At 36.8% G+C, this 22,753-nt stretch overlaps 1 protein-coding gene across 8 annotated transcripts in view; it reads left to right on the forward strand.

Annotated features, from left to right (window-relative positions):
* Positions 1-22,753, forward strand: part of ST7 (suppression of tumorigenicity 7) — a 259,694-nt gene that overhangs the window by 149,396 nt on the left and 87,545 nt on the right. For 5 of the 8 annotated variants that reach the window (XM_079931456.1, XM_079931459.1, XM_079931458.1 and 2 more), the window contains exons 4-9: positions 11,187-11,241; positions 11,865-11,980; positions 13,304-13,379; positions 15,499-15,567; positions 17,469-17,623; positions 19,832-19,929. In XM_079931456.1, coding sequence (XP_079787582.1) covers positions 11,187-11,241; positions 11,865-11,980; positions 13,304-13,379; positions 15,499-15,567; positions 17,469-17,623; positions 19,832-19,929 — 569 coding nt within the window. The remainder of the gene's footprint in view (positions 1-11,186; positions 11,242-11,864; positions 11,981-13,303; positions 13,380-15,498; positions 15,568-17,468; positions 17,624-19,831; positions 19,930-22,753) is intronic. The other 3 variants (XM_079931457.1, XM_079931463.1, XM_079931462.1) reach the window with 1 other exon arrangement.

Below are 22,753 nucleotides of genomic sequence, written 5' to 3' on the forward strand. Positions count from 1 at the left end.
AGATATTTACAAAAGTGCAGAGTGTTCCATCACATTAGAAGTATGCTTGTCAAAATCAAGGTTAAATTCCCTGAGACACTTTAATAGCATCTTGCATAGAACTGGATCTTTAGACAAACTCTGGTTATAGTCACTTGGTTTCCTGTTGCAAATCATGTCATTTTAATCTCTATATAAGATAAATATATATCATATACATTTTTAACATCTTTATAGGAATATAATTACTTTACAATGTTGTGTTAGTTGCTGCTGTATAACAAAGTGAATCAGCTATATGTATACATATATCCCCATATCTCCTCCGTCTTGCGTCTCCCTCCCACCCTCCCTATCCCACCCCTCTAGGTGGTTACAGAGCACCGAGCTGATATCCCTGTGCTATGTGGCTACTTCCCACTAGCTATCTATTTTACATTTTGTAGTGTATATATGTCCATGCTACTCTCTCACTTTGTCCCAGCTTACCCTTCCCGCTCCCCGTGTCCTCAAGTCCATTCTCTACGTTTGCGTCTTTATTCCTGTCCTGCCACTAGGTTCCTCAGAACCTTTTTTTTTTTTTTTTTAGATTCCATGTATATGTGTTAGCATACGGTATTTGTTTTTCTCTTTCTGACTTACTTCACTCTCTATGACAGACTCTACGTCCATCCACCTCACTACAAATAACTCTATTTCGTTTCTCTTTATGGCTGAGTAATATTCCATTGTATATGTGTGCCACATCTTCTTTATCCATTCATCTGCCGATGCACACCTAGGTTGCTCCCATGTCCTGGCTATTGTAAATAGAGCTGCAATGAACATTGTGGTACATGACTCTTTGAATTATGGTTTTTTCAGGGTACATGCCCAGTAGTGGGATTGCTGGGTCATATGGTAGTTCTATTTTTAGTATTTTAAGGAACCTCCATACTGTTCTCCATAGTGACTGTATCAATTTACATTCCCACCAACAGTGCAAGAGGGTTCCCTTTTCTCCACACCCTCTCCAGCACTTATTGTTTGTAGGTTTTTTGATGATGGGCATTCTGAGTGGTGTGAGCTGATACCGCAGTGTAATTTTGATTTGCATTTCTCTAATGATTAGTGATGTTGAGCATCCTTTCATGTGTTTGTTGGCACTTTGTGTATCTTCTTTGGAGAAATGTCTATTTAGGTTTTCTACCCATTGTTGGATTGAGTAGTTTGTTTTTTTGATATTGAGCTGCTTGAGCTGCTTATATATTTTAGAGATTAAACCTTTGTCAGTTGCTTCATTTGCAAATATTTTCTCCCATTATGAGGGTTGTCTTTTTGTCTTATTTATGGCTTCCTTTACTGTGCAAAAGCTTTGAAGTTTCATTAGGTCCCATTTGTTTATTTTTATTTCCATTTCTCTAGGAGGTGGGTCAAAAAGGATCTTGCTATGATTTACATGATAGAATGTTCTGCCTATGTTTTCCTCTAAGAGTTTTATAGTGTCTGGCCTTACATTTAGGTCTTTAATCTATTTTGAGTTTATTTTTGTGTATGGTGTTAGGGAGTGTTCTAATTTCATTCTCTCACATGTAGCTGTCCAGTTTTCCTAGAACCACTTAATTGAAGGGCCATCTTTTCTCCATTGTATATTCTTGCCTCCTTTATCAAAAATAAGGTGACCATATGTCCGTGGGTTTATCTCTGGGCTTTCCATCCTATTCCATTGATCTATATTTCTGTTTCTGTGGCAGTACCATACTGTCTTGATTAAGGTAGCTTTGTAGTATAGTCTGAAGTCAGAGAGCCTGATTCCTCCAGCTCTGTTTTTCTTTCTCAAGATTGCTTTGGCTTATTCGGGGTCTTTTGTGTTTCCATACAAATTGTGAAATTCTTTGTTCTAATTCTGTGAAAAATGCCATTGGTAGTTTGATAGGGGTTGCGCTGAATCTGTAGATTGCTTTGGGTAGTAGAGTCATATTCACAATGTTGATTCTTCCAATCCAAGAACATGGTATATCTCTCCATCTTTTTGTATCATCTTTAATTTTTTCCATCAGGGTCTCATAGTTTTCTGCATACAGGTCTTTTGTCTCCTTTAGTAGGTTTATTCCTAGGTATTTTACTCTTTTTGTTGCAATGGTAAATGGGAGTGTTTCCTTAATTTCTCTTTCATATTTTTCATCATTAGTGTATAGGAATGCAAGAGTTTTCAGAAGTGCATTAATTTTGTATCCTGCAACCTTACCAGATTTAATGATTAGCTCTAGTAGTTTTCTGGTGGCATCTCTAGGATTCTCTATGTATAGTGTCATGTCATCTGCAAACAGTGACAGTTTTGATTCTTCTTTTCTGAGTTGGATTCCTTTTATTTCTTTTTCTTTTCTGATTACTGTGGCTAAAACTTCCAAAACTATGTTGAATAAGAGTGGTGAGAGTGGGCAACCTTGTCTTATTCCTGATCTTAGTGGAAATCGTTTCAATTTTTCAACATTGAGAACGATATTGTCTGTGTGTTTGTTATATATGGCCTTTATTGTGTTTAGGTATGTTCCCTCTATGCCCACTTTCTGTAGAGTTTTTATCATAAATGGGTGTTGAATTTTGTCAAAAGCTTTTTCTGCATCTATTGAGACGATCATATGGTTTTTCTCCTTCAATTTGTTAATATGGTGTATTACATTAATTGATTTGCATATATTGAAGAATCCCTGCATTCCTGACATAAATCCCACTTGATCGTGGTGTGTGATCCTTTTAATGTGCTGTTGGATTCTGTTTCCTAGTATTTTATTGAGGATATTTGCATCTATGTTCATCAGTGATATTGGCCTGTAGTTTTCTTTTTTTGTGATATCTTTGTCTGGTTTTGGTATCGGGGTGATGGTGGCCTCGTAGAATGAGTTTGGGAGTGCTCCTCCCTCTACTGTATTTTGGAAGAGTTTCAGAAGGATAGTCGTTAGCTCTTCTCTAAATGTTTGACAGAATTTCCTGTGAAGCCATCTGGTCCTGGGCTTTTGTTTGTTAGAAGATTTTTAATCACAGTTTCAATATCAGTGCCTGTGATTGGTCTGTTTATATTTTCTATTTCTTCCTGGTTCAGTCTTGGAAGGTTGTGCTTTTCTAAGAATTTGTCCATTTCTTCCAGGTTGTCCATTTTATTGGCATACAGTTACTTGTAGTAATCTCTCGTGATCCTTTGTATTTCTGCAGTGTCAGTTGTTACTTCTCCTTTTTCATTTCTAATTCTATTGATTTGTGTCTTCTCCCTTTTTTTTTTGATGAGTCTGGCTAATGGTTTATCAGTTTTGCTTATCTTCTCAAAGAACCAGCTTTTAGTTTTATTGATCTTTGGTATTGTTTCCTTCATTTTTTTTCATTTACTTCTGATCTGATCTTTATGATTTCTCTCCTTCTGCTAACTTTGGGGTTTTTTTGTTCTTCTTTCTCTAATTGCTTTAAGTGTAAGGTTAGGTTGTTTATGAGATGTTTCTTGTTTCTTGAGGTAGGATTGTATTGATATAAACTTCCCTCTTAGAACTGCTTTTGCTGTATCCCATAAGTTTTGGGTTGTCTTGTTTTCATTGTCATTTGTCTCTAGGTGTTTTTTGATTCCCTCTTTGATTTCTTCACTGATCTCTTGGTTATTTAGTAGTGTATTGTTTAGCCTCTATGTGTTTGGATTTTTTACAGATTGTTTTCCTTTAATTGATATCTAGTCTCATAGCGTTGTGGTCAGAAAAGATACTTGATACGATTTTAATTTTCTTAAATTTACCAAGGCTTGATTTGTGACCCAAGATATGGTCTATCCTGGAGAATGTTCCATGAGCACTTGAGAAGGAAGTGTATTCTGTTGTTTTTGGATGGAATGTCCTATAAATATCAATTAAGTCTATCTTTTTTAATGTATCATTTAAAGCTTGTGTTTCCTTATTTGTTTTCATTTTGGGTGATCTGTTCATTGGTGAAAGTGGGGGGTTAAAGTCTCCTACTATGATTGTGTTACTGTTGATTTCCCCTTTTATGGCTATTAGCATTTGCCTTATGTATTGAGGTGCTTTTATGTTGGCTGCGTAAATATTTACAATTGTTATATCTTCTTCTTGGATTGATCCCTTAATCATCATGTACTGTTTTAATTTTTCTGTCGAATCTGAATGAGATCCTCGCTGGGTAGAGTAATCTTGGTTGTAGGTTTTTCCCTTTCATCACTTTAAATATGTCCTGCCACTCCCTTCTGGCTTGCAGAGTTTCTGCTGAAAGATCAGCCGTCTACCTTATGGCGATTCCCTTGTACGTTATTTGTTCCTTTTCCCTTGCTGCTTTTAATATTTTTTTCTTTGTATTTAATTTTTGATAGTTTGATTAATATGTGTCTTGGCATGTTTCTCCTTGGATTTATCCTGTATGGGACTCTGCACTTCCTGGACTTGATTAACTGTTTCCTTTCCCATGTTAGGGAAGTTTTCAACTATAATCTCTTCAAATATTTCCTCATTCCCTTTCTTTTTCTCTTCTTCTTCTGGGACCCCTGTAATTCAAATGTTGGTGCATTTATTGTTGTCCAAGAGGTCTCTGAGACTCTTCTCAATTCTTTTCATTCTTTTTTCTTTATTTTTGTCTGTGGTAGTTATTTCCACTATTTTATCCTCCAGGTCATGTATCCGTTCTTTTGCCTCAATTATTCTGCTATTGATTCCTTCTAGAGAATTTTTAATTTCATTTATTTTGTTGTTCATCATTGTTTGTTTGCTCTTTAGTTCTTCTAGGTCCTTATTAAACATTTCTTATATTTTCTCAATTCTATTTCCAAGATTTTGGATCATCTTTATTATCATTACTCTGAATTCTTTTTCAGGTACACTGCCTATTTCCTCTTCATTTGTTAGGTCTGGTGGGTTTTTATCTTGCTCCTTCATCTGCTGTGTATTTCTCTGTCTTCTCATTTTGCTTAACTTACTGTGTTTGGGGTCTCCTTTTCGCAGGCTGCAGGTTTGTAGTTCCTGTTGTTTTTGGTGTCTGTCCCCAGTGGCTAAAGTTGGTTCAGTGGGTTGTGTAGGCTTCCTGGTGGAGGGGACTGGTGCCTGTGTTCTGGTGGATGAGGCTGGATCTTGTCTTTCTGGTGGGCAGGACCACGTCTGGTGGTGTGTTTTGGGGTGTCTGTGTACTTATGATTTTAGGCAGCTCTCAGCTAATGGGCCGGGTTGTGTTCCTGTCTTGCTCGTTGTTTGGCATAGCATGTCCAGCACTATAGCTTGCTGGTCGTTGAGTGGAGCTGGGTGTTGGTGTTGAGATGGAGATCCCTGGGAGAGCTTTCGCCATTTGATATTATGTGGGGCTGGGAGGCCTCTGGTAGACCAATATCCTGAACTCGGCTCTCCCACCTCAGAGGCTCAGGCCTGACACTGGCCAGAGTGCCAAGACCCTGTCAGCCACACGGCAGCTGTGTGACTGCAGGTGAAAGATTCCACCTCTGTGCCTCAGTCTTCTCCTCTCAGCACTCTTTACTGGCTTTTCTTGAAGTCCTCTTCTTCCTTTGATCGTCTTTCTTATCTTCAGTTCCACCGTAGATGGCAAACGTCTCTCTATCTTTGATGTCGATCGATGGATGTGGTGATGTCTGACTCGCCGGGGCCAGGCCCAAGCTGTGTCAGACAACGGATGGACATTCATGGTGAACTGGGCCGCCCTTCTTGTTCTGCCCGGGGCCCCTCGCCTCTCCTCCCCGCCTGTCGGTGGTGTTGGAAGGCAGGGTGCTGCGTCCAGTCTGAACCCCAGTCTCCCAACCCCAGTATCAGGGCCTCGGTGGGCTGGCGTCCTCTGACACTCTTACTTCGCCTCCTCAGCATATTTCGTGAGCTCATATACATTTTTATGTAAAACTTTTAATAAGAATTTCTCCTGGGATTCTAAGTTAAGGTTCATTACATTACTAGAGGCAGTTCAAGCACTAATTAAATACAGGTAATAATTTAAAGAAAAGCAGTGGAGATTGAAGAAACTCAGGTAGCTTGTAAAGATATATCCTAAGACCAGGCCTTTCAGAGCTTGCATTTCAAATATATCTGTCAGCAAATTTCATTGCTGCATGTCCAGGACCTTTAGAGTTGCTCTCTAATAGTCTCAATCAGGGGAAACTCAGTTTATACTTGCCAAAATCTATTTATGAGTTGAAAATGATTCTCTTAGCCAGTGCTTATTACGTCTTTTAAAATTTTTTGCCACTAAAATTTGTGTTCTAGCATAGATTAGCTCTCCAGATGAATGGTGAAAATGCCTCAAAAACACTTTTGTCCCCTGGTGAACATTTATTTAATAAACTTATTTCACAGTTTTCACGTTATTTGGTAGAGTTGATTGACTTAGGTCAGAAATGACCAATGAGAAATGTATGAGAGACAGAGATTTAGCCATTTAGCAATATTCTTGAAGAAATTTGTACACTATCTTGAATAAAGTAGATCAATAAAAATGGTCTTAAAACTCATAATTATTTACACCTTTTCTCATTCCAGAAGGGAATTTGAGAGAGTAATATATTTGTTGAATTGAAAGCTACCTACATATTACTTTGTGCCTTTACTTCTAGTAATCTTTTCAAACTAATTATTTCAAAAGGTTATGAAAACAGTTAAAGCTTAGTTATTTAAGAAAATGGGGGACTTCCCTGGCTGTCCAGCAGTTAAGACTTAGCCTTCTAATACAGTGGGTGCAGGTTCAATCCCTGGTCGGGGAGCTGAGAACCCACATGCCTCAAGGCCAAAAAACCAAAACATAAAACAGAAGTAATACTGTAACAAATTCAATAAAGACTTAAAAAAAGAAAATGGATATTTTGTTACTCTTAATGATTGCTTAAGATCAACCTGTATGACGTAGAGAATTGGGTAGTCATTTCTGAGATAGCAAAGCTAATATATGCAGAATCACATGTCAGAAATTGACTGGCTTGGGGTTAATCTTGATTGTCATAATATATCGGAGAAAACATTAGTTAGGGCCCTTCTCTGTTGTACTTTGGAACTAAAATGTTTAAAAGTATTGTTTCAAAGTGCCTAACATTTCCCCAGAGGAGTTTTCAAAACTGTTCCTCTAGTAGAAGATTTAATTGATGAAGTCACATGATTTTTAAAATATCATGTTGCAGGTAACAGGGCTGTTGTATATTGTGGATACTTGTTAGGCAGTCTGGATACCAGACTTTAATTTCATTTACTTTTACCGTGGGGAAATTATGTAGCTTTTCTATGCTTTACTCTTTACTTCTATAAAAAGGGCCTACTCTGTGACCCTCACTAACTTATGTTAGGAATTTAGATGACTAGAGCTTTAAGCCTTTTTATAGAAAGGCTCAATGAAAGTCAAGCTCAAGCTATGACACAAGTTGCTGTTGCTGCTATTCGTAATAGTATTACCGTCATTATTACGTTTCAGATCCTGGGAAGAGGTGGTAACTTTTTGGTATAATACATCTTCCTAGGCTATAAATTAGTTACTTATATATTTGAAAGTCCTAGGAGTGAGGATTCTCTCTATGTATATATTTTTAATTTTAGGGAAAAAAGGTTTTCAGAGTTAAATAGGTTGGATGTAGAAAAATATTTTCTTCCATGGGATTAAAAGCCCTGGGACTTTAGAGCCTTTTGGTTTTTCTGAGAAGTAAGTTCTCTTTTTCCTTGAGGACTGTGCCAAAGGGAGAGTCTTTGGTTCTCTCAGTACATTTATTCCTTCTAAGGAGCTTCTCCATCTGGATGCCATACAGCGGTTCAGTGGCCTTTTCCTTTTTCTACCAATGTGTTGGGTTGGCCAAAAAGTTCGTTCGGGTTTTTCGTAAGATGTTATGGGAAAACCTGAATGAACTTTTTGGCCAACCCAGTATAAGCTCCTCTAGGTCATAAACTGTATCTTTTTTTTGTAACCCAGGACCTCGTGCAAGGACTAATGCATAATAGCCATTCTATACATGTTTAAACCACTCAGTCCTATGAGGTGGGCATTCTGGAGGAATAACTGAGTATGAAAAGGCAAGAAATAAGTATCACTGAGATGGAAAGTTTTGGTAGGGAATGGTGAGAGGGAAGACTGAAAAAAAGATTGGAGCATGATTTTATAAGTCCTTGACGGTGGTAAGTATTATTTTTTATGTTATCTCCCACACAGAAATTTATTGTCATCCTACGGGTGAATGGAATCTGTTCTCCATTTAGTTCCTTTGGGAACTAAACAAGCGCTATTCCAATGTTTACTGCTTCTCTTTCTCTTGAATTGCATTCTTATGTGCATGGTGAGGTCTGAACATTCCTATCAGCAGTTATGGGTAGAGACTCCTCTGTGGGCTACTACAGATGGAATCAGAGAGAACATGTTAATTGTATCAAGGGCATATTTTTAACTGAACTATTAATGATGTTAGCAAGCCCTTGATGAGTCCCAGTCAACCTTTAGTGCTCCTAAAGAGTACTAAAATTGTTGATATTGATGGATAATGGAAAATACCTTTTGGAGGTAAAATTTTAATTCAGACTTAAATAAGAAATTTACTTCTCAAAGATACAAGTAAGATAAGAAACTGGACCTCATGTAGAAAAACTTTTACCCTCTGGAGACCTGAGTTTAATTTATTGACTTAAATCTTCATATTATGATACTTCTGGCATTTACAACCTTTGTCCATATCATGAAACCATCAGGTAGTCTGGTATTTATGGGGTATGTTCCCTAGAGTGATTCCAGACCAAGAGAGTTTTCGTAGTAAAGATAAAATTATGAAACAAAGCAGCAAAGAGGAAATTAATGTAGCTATGACCTAATTTGAAGTGAAATTTTTTACATGTGTTCTTATTCGACCTCTAGATTGCTTATTTCTTAAAAGAAAATTGTACCTGCTCTGCACCCTCAACTTGAAGGATATAGCTCAAGAAGACATTTCTTATATATTTCTTCATCACATGTTTTTTCTCATTCAGAACATTTTACATCTGTTACTTTTACTTAGGTACTCATTTCTAAGTTTCAGGAATAGCTGAAGAAACTGAATACAGACCAGATGTATGACACTGATATTAACAATGTTTTTTTTTAAAGTTCAGTTCTCTAGTAGAAGTCATAAAAACAATATTTCAAAATGTTTGCAGCACCCCCTGCTGGCTATATCATGGCAGTTCCTAAGTAAAGATGGCATTTTTAGATACTGCTCAGTAATACTTTAGGTATACACACCATTTCTATTTGGAGTTATTTTTATTTAGAAATAATTTCATTTGTATCTAATGTATAATAGAGTTAAAATTTTAATTGAAGACAATTTTCTTTATAATGTGTCAATTGATATTTGAATGGCACTTATCCTTCCAGGCAATATATTTGTTGGAGACAAAGTATTTGCCGTAACCTTTTTACTGATATTTCGATGAAATTTGGTGGGGGAGAGGCTTCTCCCCAAATATCCTATTTTATTGTAAATAATGCTGAAATGACCATGATTGCACACAAATTTGTGTGCACGTTTATTACGTGTTAAATAGAAACCTAGCAATATTCATGAAGCTTTAAGAAGAGCACTTGGAATCTTGAAAGACATCCTCTTAGGAGGGGTTGGGAGTGGTGAGGACCTAAGAGCTAAGTGCTGTGAAAGCCATGAGGGCTGAGATCATGGTTGTTTGGCTCACCAGTTGTTTCAAGCCATGATCTGGAGTACTTTAGTGACCCCACCAAGGAGCTTTATGTCTGGAAAAAAAGTATTTACTTAAGGGAAGCATAATTTTCTAATTAGTGTCATATGAAATGACAGCCATCGAATCTCAGTTTCTCAAGAGCAAAATTCAAAACTGCTGAACTGAGCAAACATCATTTCCTAAGTGGCATGTTAAGCTAAGTGACAAAAAATTTAGGACCATTGCTTCCAAACATTAAGTAAATTTCAGGTGGGATCCTGCCCTAACTTAAAGATAAATTTATTTTCTTTAAATAAAAACATGATTTCCTGTTATGTGTACACCTTTCATTCACTATTTTAACAAAAATTTATTGAGATTACACAGTGTTCCCCTAGTGCTTTATGTTTTCCTCCATTTTCACCCTGTATTGTAATTGATGGTTTTACTTGTTTGTTTCACCCACTGGGTGCTCAGTTAATGCATACTGGATGGATGGATGGATGGATGGGTGGGTGGGTGGGTGGGTGGACAGATGGATGTTGAATGTAACAGGATTGAGGGTAGGATCTTAATGAATCATCCATGGCCTTTAATGTTCTTTCAGTTTCTGTAATAATTGCTCACTTTTGTGTATCTATGTCTCTGGGTGTGTTTTTTGGCTGACAGCACACATAGATTCTTAAATACTGTTAACTGATTTTATTTTCTAATAAAGAATTATTCATTCAAAGAAATGTAGCATTCTGAATCATTAGAAACTCTTAATCATAGACTGTTTTAAAAGAACTGTAGCTTATTAGTCACACATTTACTATAACACAGTCTTAAAAGCTAATGGTTGACTTTTCTAAATTAAAGTCCTGTGGTTCTGTCTGTGGTCCTTGTATAACAAGATGTATAATCTATTATTACATGCTAACATTATGATATTAGTATGATGATTAATTACCTGTGTCTGCATAAGTAAACAATGTTAAAGTACTTGAAAACCATTTATTTTCATAGCATTTCTCTCTACCATAATGGTAACTTTAGTATTAATTTTCTTACCACTCCTTTACAGCAATGTGAATTGCTGGTGAATTATCACAAAATCAATATTAGCATAGGCCCTAATTACGAGTCTAAGGTTCTTTACATATTGTGCTCTGGAGGTTAAATTTAGCTTGTTATATAGGTAGTCATTGTAAGATATATTTTAGAGTGACAGAAAGTAGTTTTACCTCTACTGATACCTTCTACCTATAATTTAGAAATAAATTTATACAATCTATTTGGACCTCTTGAAGTGACTATAGAGGTTATGAACTAGCTGCTCTTGGCATGTGCCTTGATTTAACAAATGAGGAAACTTGGGCCTGGAGAGATTAGACGAAACTTTCCAAAGTCCTGGTGCCTGAGCTACATTTCCTGATTAACTACCCAGAGTTTTTCCACATTGCTTACCATGTAGAGGATAGAGAATAAAATTATCTTATCAAATGGCCAGGAAGGGTGTTTTGCTGAATTAATTAGCTTGTAGTGTCTGTGAACTTGTGTGTAATATTTTCACATTTCTTTTTGTTGCAGAATGCAAAGTATGGCGAAATCCACTAAATTTATTTAGGGGTGCTGAATATAATCGGTAAGCATTTTGACAGCTTGGGAAACAAATGGGTCTAGTTCAGAGAGCAAAGACAGCAGTAAATGTTTTTGCAGGTTCATTTAGGGGTCATTTAACAGTCTGTATAGCGCTTCCATTTTTTGATGCTCTCCTGAAATGTTTTGATTTTTCTGTTTTATAAATATTTTAGCATTGGAATAAGGATAACATACAAAAATGTGTGGTTTTTAGAGATTTTCTGTTACGTTATTCTTTTCACTATATACTATGTAGTCAAAAATATTTTGAAGCTTACCTGGAACATGGTTATAAAGATGCCACAGAAGTAATGTTAGAATTTTATTTTGCAGAGTAATTAGGCAGATAAGAATTTTCATAGCTTTGGGGAAATCTCTATTCATAATACTAATTAGGAAAGGTTTTCATTAGCTAGTGCTACTAAAATTTTAAGACAAAAATATAGCAGAATTGTTTTTACTTTTTTTCTGCTGATATACTTCCTAAAGGGAGACTAGGATGATTATTATTTTATTATTGGTAATAGTACTCAGTGTGTTATGGTTCAACACCTATGCAGCTTAATATTTTGTAGGTCTTGCTTTCCTCCCTCAAAAGTGCCTGACCATCTTACTTCTCCTTTACAGGTACACTTGGGTGACTGGACGAGAGCCTCTGACTTACTATGACATGAACCTCTCTGCCCAGGACCACCAGACATTTTTTACTTGTGACTCGGACCATCTGCGTCCTGCAGATGCAAGTATGGAAAATACTTTAGATAGTTACTGAGTGGGAGGGCTTTTTGGTTTGTTTTAAAGATCAAGGTTACTACTTGTAGAATATCTGCTCTACAAAAACCCTGATGAATAAAATATTAAATTGGAGATTGACCAGTAAAACCCAGATTGTTGATACTTAAATAAAGGCTTTATCGCAATGAAGTATTAATATAGAAATGGGTCCCCTCTTTATAATTTAAAATGTTATTTTTAAAAAATATACCATGAAGCTAACTAAATCCTTGGTTGAGATAGAGTGAAAGGTCATGTCTCCTTGATGATATTCTAGTTAGAAATTCAGTGAACCCAAATAAATAATGAATATATTGTAGTGATTCATATGCCTATTTGTAGGTTCACTAGCATTGAATGGGGGCATGGACTTGGTTATTGGCATCCAGATTTGTTTTCCACCCTAGAAGAGACTTTGTTTAGCATGCATTTCATACTGCTTGAGTTCCATATAATCCTACTGATATTTTTTATATTATCAAGCTTAAAGTAAATAGGTGAAAAAAAAAAACCTTAAAAAAAAAGAATATGTACATGCTCCTAAGAAACTAACTTAGAAGATACAAATTTATAAAACAAATTAGATAAGGAGATTGTTACCCTTTTTAAAAAGGTACCCTTGCCATGGTGGATACATAATACAATGAAAATTCCAAGCATTAAGCTTCCCACAATATATTCACAAACTGCTCTGCTATATAAAAACTGGGTTTGCAGCAAACTTTGGGAACAGGTACGCATGTTAAGCAAAAGTCTAAAGCACTTTTTTCTGATCCAACTCATAATTCTTCCAGTGGTTTTAGAATGTTCTAATATCCAGATCCTGTAGCAAGTGTTTGGGAAAATGACCGATAAAAATTGTGCTGTGTCTAAACAGAAGTAAGAGATTAGTAGCAATCTCATCCCAAAATGTGCAAAATAATGTATGTTCTCTAACAACAAATGATATTAATGAGCAAAAGAAATATTAAATCTCTGTTAGAATGCCTTTTCTTTTCTTGATTAAGAAATCTTAATCAAGATTAAGTCTCTATGATTATAGACTATGGGTTAGTCTATAAGATGTTAGACCTCTAGTTTTATGAGCATAAGAAAGATTTGATATCAGCAATTGAAGGACAATGGAATAGCAAATTAGAGTGTATTTGTGTGACTTTGGAGTTTTGGGCTAACCCACTTGGTAAGTGAACTGTTCTCTTGTAATTCAAGCTGAAAGCTATTAATTTAGCTGTACCTGTACTGAGTCTTTTTAAGTATTTATTGACGTGCTTTTCTGTCTTTTTCTAAAATAGTAATGCAGAAAGCCTGGAGAGAGAGAAACCCCCAAGCTAGGATTTCTGCAGCCCATGAAGCCTTAGAGATAAATGAGTAAGTGGGGGGAAATCTTGCTTGCTGAATGTATTCAGTTGCCATTCATGGGCTACTTAAACTATGAATTTGAACTTGAGGATTATTCTGGGGGGGTATTAATTTATTAAAAAAATTTTTTTTATAAAGGACATCCATGTGAAGATAGTTTTAGTCATTTTAGACAACAATTTAGTGGCTTTGCTATGACCCTAAATTAAATCCTTCAAGGGCTAGCCATGGAATAATGTGTGGACATAAAATAAATACAGTGCTTTACATATCTAAAACATTGTGACAGGGACATTTTTCCAGATATAGAATGCTTATCTCTGCCATCACATTTTCTAGGTAGAACTTCTGCTAGTAGGGAAAACATAGTAAAAACATAAAGTGAAGAAATTATACTTTAAAAATATTTCAAGATCAAGACAAAGATAAGAGGAAATGCTGTCCTTAGTGCTGTTAAACATTCTGTGGGTCACCAAGGAAGGCTGGGAAGTTTCGTCTGGAGATGTCAGGAAATGAGAAAGATTCTTAAAGTTGGAGTCATAAAAGCTCAGGGTTGGCAGAGACCTTGAAGGTCTTGTAGTTCAAACACCCATCTGGTGCTTGACTCACCTCGACATTCTCCCTGCCAAGTGGTCATTGTTAAACTATTTTATGATTTTTCTGAAGAGGGTTACAGAATCTTCAGAGGTCTTAGTGAAAAGATTCACTTGAGAGTTGGAAATCCTGCCAGTGTAACCTGTTGATCTATTTGGTTTCTGATTCTGTCATGCAACATATTTATTTTCCAGTTTCTTGTCATCTATAAATTTGATATGCCTGCCTTCTATGTGTCATCCGTGTTTCTAATAAAAGTATCAGGACCAGGGATAGAACCCTGTGACATGACATATAGAAACCACCCTCCAGGTTCATGTCTTCCTGGATCATCACCCTTTGGTATTTATTGTACAACCAATTACTAAGCCACCCAGTTACACTGTGATTCAGCCCATATTTCTGCATTTTGATCTTAAAAAGGCCAGTTGTAGCTGTGGATCTTTAATGTATAGTAAATCCATTAGAGTACATTAAGCTAGCACAAACTGATTTATTTATTCTTAGTGAATTTAAGCTAGCTTCCAGCATTCACTACTTTCTTTTAAAAATGCTTAGAAACGATCCCTTTAATAACCCATTAGAATATCTTTCCAAATAGCTGTTCTGTAGTTTGGGAAGTCTGCCTTCTTCCCCTTTTTGAACATTTTTACTGCATTAGGCATCTCATCTTCTAGAACCTCTCCATTCTTTGTGATTCCTTAACAATACACAGAGAGCAATTCCGAGGGCTGCCTACAGGATCTGTTGGCTTCCTGGGCTTTGCCTATCCCAGTCCAATAATTCATTTACAATAGATCAGTTACTTGCTATCTTACATCTTTTTATTCATTTTAGGGTTTCTTCTCCCTTTGTCAGTCTGACAATCATTCTCCCTGATGGAGAAACCAGGAACAAAATAGGAGTTAGAGAGTTTTGTTTTCTCTTTATTATCTGCTGCTACTAACTATAAACTTTCCTTGTTTTGATGTTGTTGTTGTTGTGTTGTTTGTCTTTTTTGCTTATTTATATTTGTCATGGTTTTGGAGAAGTGGGGGTGGTGATAGGGCCTTAAACATAATTTAAAAACAGGGAATAGATGGTTGTCTTTAACATTTTTTGTTTTGCCTTTATTTTGTTTTGCAAGCTTCAGCTAATGTGGAGTTGTAGCTCTCCTGACATTATTCTGAAAAGCTCATTTCTCTTGTAGCGCTTCATTACATGCCCTCTTTCCATCTTTTTTTACATGTCCTTTAGAAATATGACCTTGTGAGAGATCTCTGTGCAGCCATAGTGGTTACTTGTCACCCCTCTTTTCTTCCTGAGAGGGTCATTTGTGATTGCAGTTTTGATTAGACATTTGGAAGCTGCTTAATCCTCTTAAACCATTTTTCCTTCTGCGTCTCATGCCATTGAATCACGCCTCTTTTCTTTGAATTTTTTGAAATCCACCTTACCTTCTCTGATTATCCTAAAGTCCGAAATGACATAGTAACTCTCTCTGAATGTTCCTATCAATTTTCATTTCACCAACTATTTTTTTCTTCTTGGTCAGAATTAGGTCCAGAGTTGAAGTTCCCCTAATTGCTTCCTCTACCATCTGGGAGATAAAATTATTACCAAAGTAAGTCAAGAACCTGTTGAGTGCCCTACTTCTAACCAAATGAGACTTCTTCTAGCAGATATCTGGATGGTTGACACCCCCATCACCATACTTTCTTGCTTCTGTATGTGTATTGTGTTGTGACAGGATGCATCATCTCTATCTTCCATTGAGCTGAGCAGTCTGTTCTGTACTCCCCAACCATTAGCACTTCTATTGCTCTTTCCTTTCTCCTTCACTCATAAGCTCTTAGCATGTTTCTACCCCAGACTCATGAGTTTCTACATAGATGTATGTTTTCTTGGCCAGTAGTGCTACTCTGCCTCTCCTCCTAAGAGTGCTATTTGCAATATAAATAAACAAAGCAAGCAAGCTAGCCCCAACCTGTCTTGAGTTCCCAGCCCACCAACTATAATCTTGTAGCTAATTCCTCTGATACTGTGTCCACCACTCAGTATTATAATCTCCATTTTCACTTCATTACCCTGGACCTTATATTTATGTGTCGGCATCTGAAGCCTGAAGTGTTGCTTCCCAATGCCCAACCCATTTATTTCTCCAATGAATCACTGGGCAGTTTTAGCATCATAATTGTTCTCTCCAAGTCATATCTGCTGCCCTCCACAGTAATTGGTTTTACAGCTTTTTTTCTGGGCGTTTTTTTCTCCCTACCTCACCACATTCAGTTTAAAGCCCTATTGATCAGTCCTGCCTGAAATTAGAGGGACTGGCTAAAGAACTTACAAGACCCCTTCTCAAGGCTAAGATTAACTAGTAACCCCAAATCTCACATAAGCCATAAATTCAGCCTCCTTTTCCTACCTGGCTGTTGTAGTTTATGAATAGTAGAAGTAACATTTGGTTTCACTTTCTGTTTATTTTCTCTCTTGTGGTCTGATGGAGGTTGTGATAAGTAGGGAAATGACCACAAGAGAGGCAGTGGAGAAAGCCAAGGGATATGCACAGATCAGGACCTGTGTGGTCTGCTCTGGCCTCACCATTTCCTTATTACATTCCCTTTCTTTGGCATTTGGGTTGTTGTTCTATGATTTGGAAGGTTTAAATTTTCAAGAGTTCCCCTTGTTCGTTGGTTGAGTGTTTATCCTTTCTGACTTCCTATGTTAGAGGTTGTTGAAAGGATTAAATGAGACGATATATGTTAAGTGCCTGGTACAGTGCTTAATATAAACTAAGCAACAGGTGGTAGCTATTTTTGTTAAAGGTGTGAGATTTAACCCTTGTTTGCTACTGAGGCTGAATCTAATTTTGAGCTCTTCTGAAATAACCCTACCTGTAGGTTCTTCCAGTATTCTTCTCTGACATAGAAAACCAGTGCTAACTGTAATGGGATGTTGAAGCACTGCTTGTTAAATGAATAACTTCCTTGATTTAATGAATTTCTCATTCTGAATAAACCCTTAGACTAAAGAGAATCTGTGTTTAGTAAATAAAAGTAAACTTTATGGTATCTCTAACTTTGAGTGTCAGAAGGAGATGTTTAATAACAGCTATTATCATTGCCATCGTTAGTTGACGTTGTTGAGCATGTACCACATGCTGGCTACTACTGTACTGAGCACTTTTCATGCATCACCTTACTTAACCTTCACAACAACGCTGTGAACAAGTGGATTCCATGTTGTTCTCCATCAGGGAGGCAGAGTAATAACTTGCCCAAAGTGACACACTAATAAGGGGCAGAGTCCATATGCTCCTAACACTACTCATCCTACCTCTCAAGCTAAAACACAGACATTTCTTTTGTACCATTATCTTGTGTCAACAACTACAAACAGGGGTGCATGAACCAGTTGGCCACTCTGCATGTTTTGGCATAACTCCTGCCCTTCTGCATGCACTCCTACAGCTATTACAATGTCCTTGGATTTGTAATTGATGGCGGCTGTTATCTGAATGGACAGGTGTGCAACTGCTTATATTCTCTTGGCTGAAGAAGAAGCAACAACCATTGCTGAAGCAGAAAAGCTGTTTAAGCAGGCCCTGAAAGCTGGAGACGGCTGTTACCGGCGTTCTCAGCAGCTACAGCATCATGGATCCCAGTATGAAGCCCAACATAGTAAGGTTTCCTCCAGGTTGACGTGTTGGGGGATCAGAATTGTAACATGATTGATCAGAGCAGATTTTCAGTCCAGTTCAAAAGACATTTCTCCTAGATTAGAATAAATATTGTTTTTTGCCTTTCTTTGTTTTTATTAATTTTTCTTCCCCACAAGAGCACAGCACATAATTAACTTATAGCTTCATCACTGTTCATGTTTTCATGCCTGCCCCTAGCTTTTTAACTCTAGAAATAAAAGTAATAACCTTTAATGGTGACCCTTTTGCTCCTCAGAATTCTTACGTATTTCTGTTTATCAGTTGCTTCTCTGCCCCATAGTTTTAAATCCTAATTGGGAAACAGGACTTAAATTAGCGTTAATGCTCTCAGAGGTTTTGTCTTATGGGTCTTCTACAGCATGGGTTGCAATAGGACAGCTAAGAATATAACAGCTGTTGGTGATTGTCTCAGTATTTAGCTCTTATTTAGGAAGCACTGCTGTTGGCTCCTAGGGAGAAAGAGCCATGAATTCCTAATTATCTATCTATTTTATATTTAAATTATTTAAAATAATGGTTTCTTTTATTTAACATAACTTCAAAATGAGACCTTTCACTTTAGTACACTAAACTGAGAGTCAGTGTTATTTTAGGGGAATGGTATAAAAAAAAGACAACAAAATCATTTCTGGAATTTCTTGAGCTCCTCGACTTGTCAATTTGTTGGTTGTTTAAGCAGAAATTTAGTGATCCTTGTGAGAGGGAGTGTTTTCATTGTCTAACCAAACTTTGGGTTGTTTCTTTAAAATGGAATTTCTCTCATTTCTCTCTCCTGCGTCTTGGAGAGTAGGAGTGTATCTCCTTCATATTTGAGATTATAAAATTAAGTTTTAGTGTTAAGCCTGGATTTGGTGCAGAAACTGAATGCATTAGTCCCTGTGACTAAGGTATAGTGAGATCTTTGCATTGTGGCCTGTGTGTATAAGTCTGTCCACATAACCCCTCAATACACAGGTTTTAATTTTTATTCTTAGTAGTATATATGTTAGTCAAGTCTCTAATCACCATCTATATCTTGCTTTTTTTAAAAAAAATATGTATAGCACAGTGAATTTTGAAGACATATATAGTAAATGTCTGTTTTGTGAATTAAATGAGGATTAATACATAAAATTACATAATCTGTAATATAACTTGAGAAATTTTCTTTATTTCTTTTCTTCTGTAAATTAATCCCTTCAACCTGTTGCCTAAATCTATCCAAAAACATATAATCACATCTTTAAAGTAATTTGTAGGTACTTGGCGGATATTCAGCACACATCTTGTTCTCATTGTTTGAAACTTGAAATGTTAGTACTTTGGTCTTAACATCTTTTAATAGCTGCATATTATACATATACTTAATCTATAACAGGTGTGTCATATTTTTCTAAAACATGGTAATTTTATTGAGGATTAAGTACATACATGTTCTCACTGGTCTGGAAACATATCCAGAAATACACATAATTAAAGAAGAGATTAAGATGAGAAGTTGTTAATGTACTTTTTAAGAGCCATTTTAGTGACTGTTATTACAAGTATTTAGCTTGTCAATACTTTCTCTAACACTAGGGTAGTTTTTCATTTTGTTGCATGGTCTATTGTCATATCTGGAATGTGTTATGTTGCCATTTAAAATTGACTGCTTTGGGGACCTGGAGATGATTATGATGTCACTAGTGTTAGGGAAAGAATAATGTAAAACAGAAGTTCAAGATGAGGCTTCTCCAGACTTAATGTCAAGAAGGAAAAAAAAATAGATCATCAGGATGCAACCTGAGATTCACCTCTTTGCATCTTCACCAAAAGCATGCACGCTAGAAGAATGTGGAATTCTTGCTTGTAAACCTCATGCAATGTGGGTATGTTCATTTTCCCAGCACTTTGTAGCAGATGATTTTATTTATCGAATATTCAACATCCTAACTCAAAAGCATGACTTAATAGTCACATGATTTGACCTTTGGAAGTCTAAGTACTTTGACTTTACTCTGTTTGCATTCTGCTATTAGAAAAGTTGTCAGTGCTCCTGGCAGTAAGGAAAAGTCAAAGGAGCAGACTCTTCTCTCTGAGGTTTTCCTTTAAGGGCATGAAAAATACGCCTCTGTATTTTTTCTTACTGCTGAGCTGAAAGCTCTTGTTTTTTTTTTTAAGTTTTGGTGCTTTATGTCTCCCTCTTCAGGACGAGACACCAATGTCTTGGTCTACATCAAAAGAAGGCTAGCAATGTGTGCCAGAAGACTCGGGAGGACCAGAGAAGCAGTGAAAATGATGAGAGATGTGAGTTTGAATTCATGTTTGGGAACAGTGACAATGCACCTGACTTACAGAAGGAGGAACCCACTGAATGGGGCCATGGCAGATAGTACCACTGATGGTGTGGTGGTCCCATAAGGGCTGGGGTTCTGTTCTAGCTCCAAACTTAGTAGATGAGTAATCTTGGACAAGTTACTCAGCTTGTTTGTGCCCTGTTTCCTCATCTGTAAAGTGGGGATAACAGTAACTTTAGCAATAACAATACACTAATAATAATGATTACTACTTAGGAGTGTTGTGAAGATTAAATGAGATAATACATGCAAAGCTTTTAATAGAGTGACTGGCCTATTTAAGAAATCTCAGTAGATATCCTTATTATTAGACCTTTGGGATTGTAGCCAGAAGCCAAGAATGAGATCAGCCATTTTAGCTAACTGACTTTTTTTGTGTTTAGTTGTTAGGAAGATTTGAATAAACTATGGCTCAAATTGCTACTCTCAAATTTAATAACATTATGATCTAATCTTATTATAGTCACTTCAAGCATTTTCCTACGTTCTTGAATCAGGATATTTTATTAGTGGTAGTCAACATAATAAGAGAAAATAGGTGAGAGTTTTAAAACAGAAGAGAACCAAAGGAGGTTATTATTATGTAACTTTAAATAAAAGCAGTGGTTTTAAGGGAAACCAGTTGAGGAACTTTTACTTCCACATTTTTTTTTTCACATTTTTTTTTTTATAGTAAGAAATACTTTTCATAAAGAAACGGACACCAGTGGGAATTGTATTTATAAACCATTTCTTTTTAAAAACAATCTCAGAAAGCCTTTGTCAACGTTTTATTCTTCTACTGTCTTCCTGAATTAGGAGACAGGTAACTGCCCATTATAAAAATAAAAGAAATGAGGGGTAAGATAAAAGTGGCATCCTGCCCAATTCTCAGCTTTTGGGTTTGAGAACAGGACTGTGTAAACCCAGTGAGCCTTTCCTCAGTTTGTCTCTGGAAGGGTAGTAATTCATGTAAATTCCCAGTTACTCTTTGGTGGTGGGGACCTGCACTCCAGGCTCAGCCCTGGTTATTTCTGCAAGTTACAGTCTAATGTGAAGGCCCAAGTGAGGCCCATACTTCTGGCTCGGGTTCTGGCTACTCCATTAAACAGCAGTTTAGCCACCAGACGTGAGGAGAGGAACAGAGGAGGGAGATTCCAAGATAATTCTAACTTGACTGAAGGTGATAGATGTTTCTTAGGCAAAGCCACTGCAAGGGGGATCTCCCAGGATTAAATTCTTTTGGTCGAAGGAAGAATTTAAAGAATGCTATATAGTGCTAAATTTTAGAAAAGGAGATTTCTGTAGAAACATGACTTGCCTGCAAAGCTTTTTAACTTGCAGAAATTCCAGGTTTTGATATAGTGCAGAAACTCTACCAGTCCCTGAAAGAGCTGAGAATTTTATGAAGGATGGGGTATTTCTGTATCTTAAAGTGGCCCAGCCACATTCAGCCTTTAACAGGGTATTTTATATTTATTGCCTTTTCTTAACCTTAATTAGCCTGGGACAGGCGTGCATGGAGGAACAGATTTTGGTGATTTTCTTTATTATATGCTTAAGCAATTTCATAGGAAAAACAAACTCAGATGATTTTAATTCCAGTTTTTTAAATCAGTCTCATGCTGATTGTCATCATTTTTAGTATATACATATAAAATTTCACATGATTAAAAGCAATATGTCTATACTATGGTTTGATTTTTGTTTAACCTTATTTTATATTTACAATCCCATTTGTTGACTTAGTCTACAAATAGATCTTGGGGGAAAATTTGGAATCCAGTGTAATAAATGCTGGGCAGGGAGTAGGAAAACCTGCAGGTAACTCTCAGCTTTGCTCTTCACTAGCTTTGTGACTCGAGGCAACTTCCTTCCCTTTCATGGGCTCTTCATTTGTCTTCTATAAATTGGGGATAATGATTCTTACCTAAAAGAGTAACTGAGGGAGTCATGGGGACAATGAAATGAGATAATGTGAAAACACCTGGCATATAGTAGACGTGCTTACCTTTCTTCCCTATTTTTTCTCCATTACATAATTATGTCTTAATTTTCTGAGCTATACCCCTGATGGGCATTTTGGGATATTTATGATTTCTTTTTCTTGAATGAATCAATTAGTCTCTCTCCTTCTCTTTTCATATCTGTATACACACACATCCATATACATGTATATATCTATAATCCTATGTATATATTTCTTGGGTTACTTTTCTAAAAAAAAAATCTGTCATATTATTAGACGACCAATACATGTTGTCTTTCGACTGGGTCTATGGAGCATCCAGTAGATATGGGCCCTAGTGCTGTAAACAGTCCAGTGAAGGACACCGTCAGACATGGTGGAGATTTGTTTTGAAGAGAAATATCCAAAGTGCTCTTTCCTTCAGAAACTGCTGGAACCCTAAACGGAGGAGGGGAGGTTGAGGCCCCTCTTTCTGTTAAAGCCGAAGCTGGTCCCCGCCCTGCAGCAGACAGTTGGGCCAGCCTGGCTCCTCTCAGGTCACGGGTCATGCGTAGACGGGGACTTCCCTGAGGGGCCACTCCTTCAACAGCGTGCTCACGAACCATCTTGCTGGGAAGCTTCCTCTGATAAAACAGCACGCTGGCTTCCAGGCAGCCTGCTGATAAAGCATTAGGGCAGGAGGATCTAAGTTTTCATTAAGACACAGCCATCCTCCCCCGTGTGCGTTAGTCGAAACTTTCCTAGAGCAGATTTTAAAGTGGACATAGAAATGGCAGAGTCAGAATGCCTTCCCTGTAGAAAGTAGACTCTTTAAAACATTTCTCTG

The sequence above is a fragment of the Stenella coeruleoalba genome (genome assembly GCF_951394435.1).
Source record: "Stenella coeruleoalba genome assembly, chromosome: 9".
Taxonomy (NCBI): domain Eukaryota; kingdom Metazoa; phylum Chordata; class Mammalia; order Artiodactyla; family Delphinidae; genus Stenella; species Stenella coeruleoalba.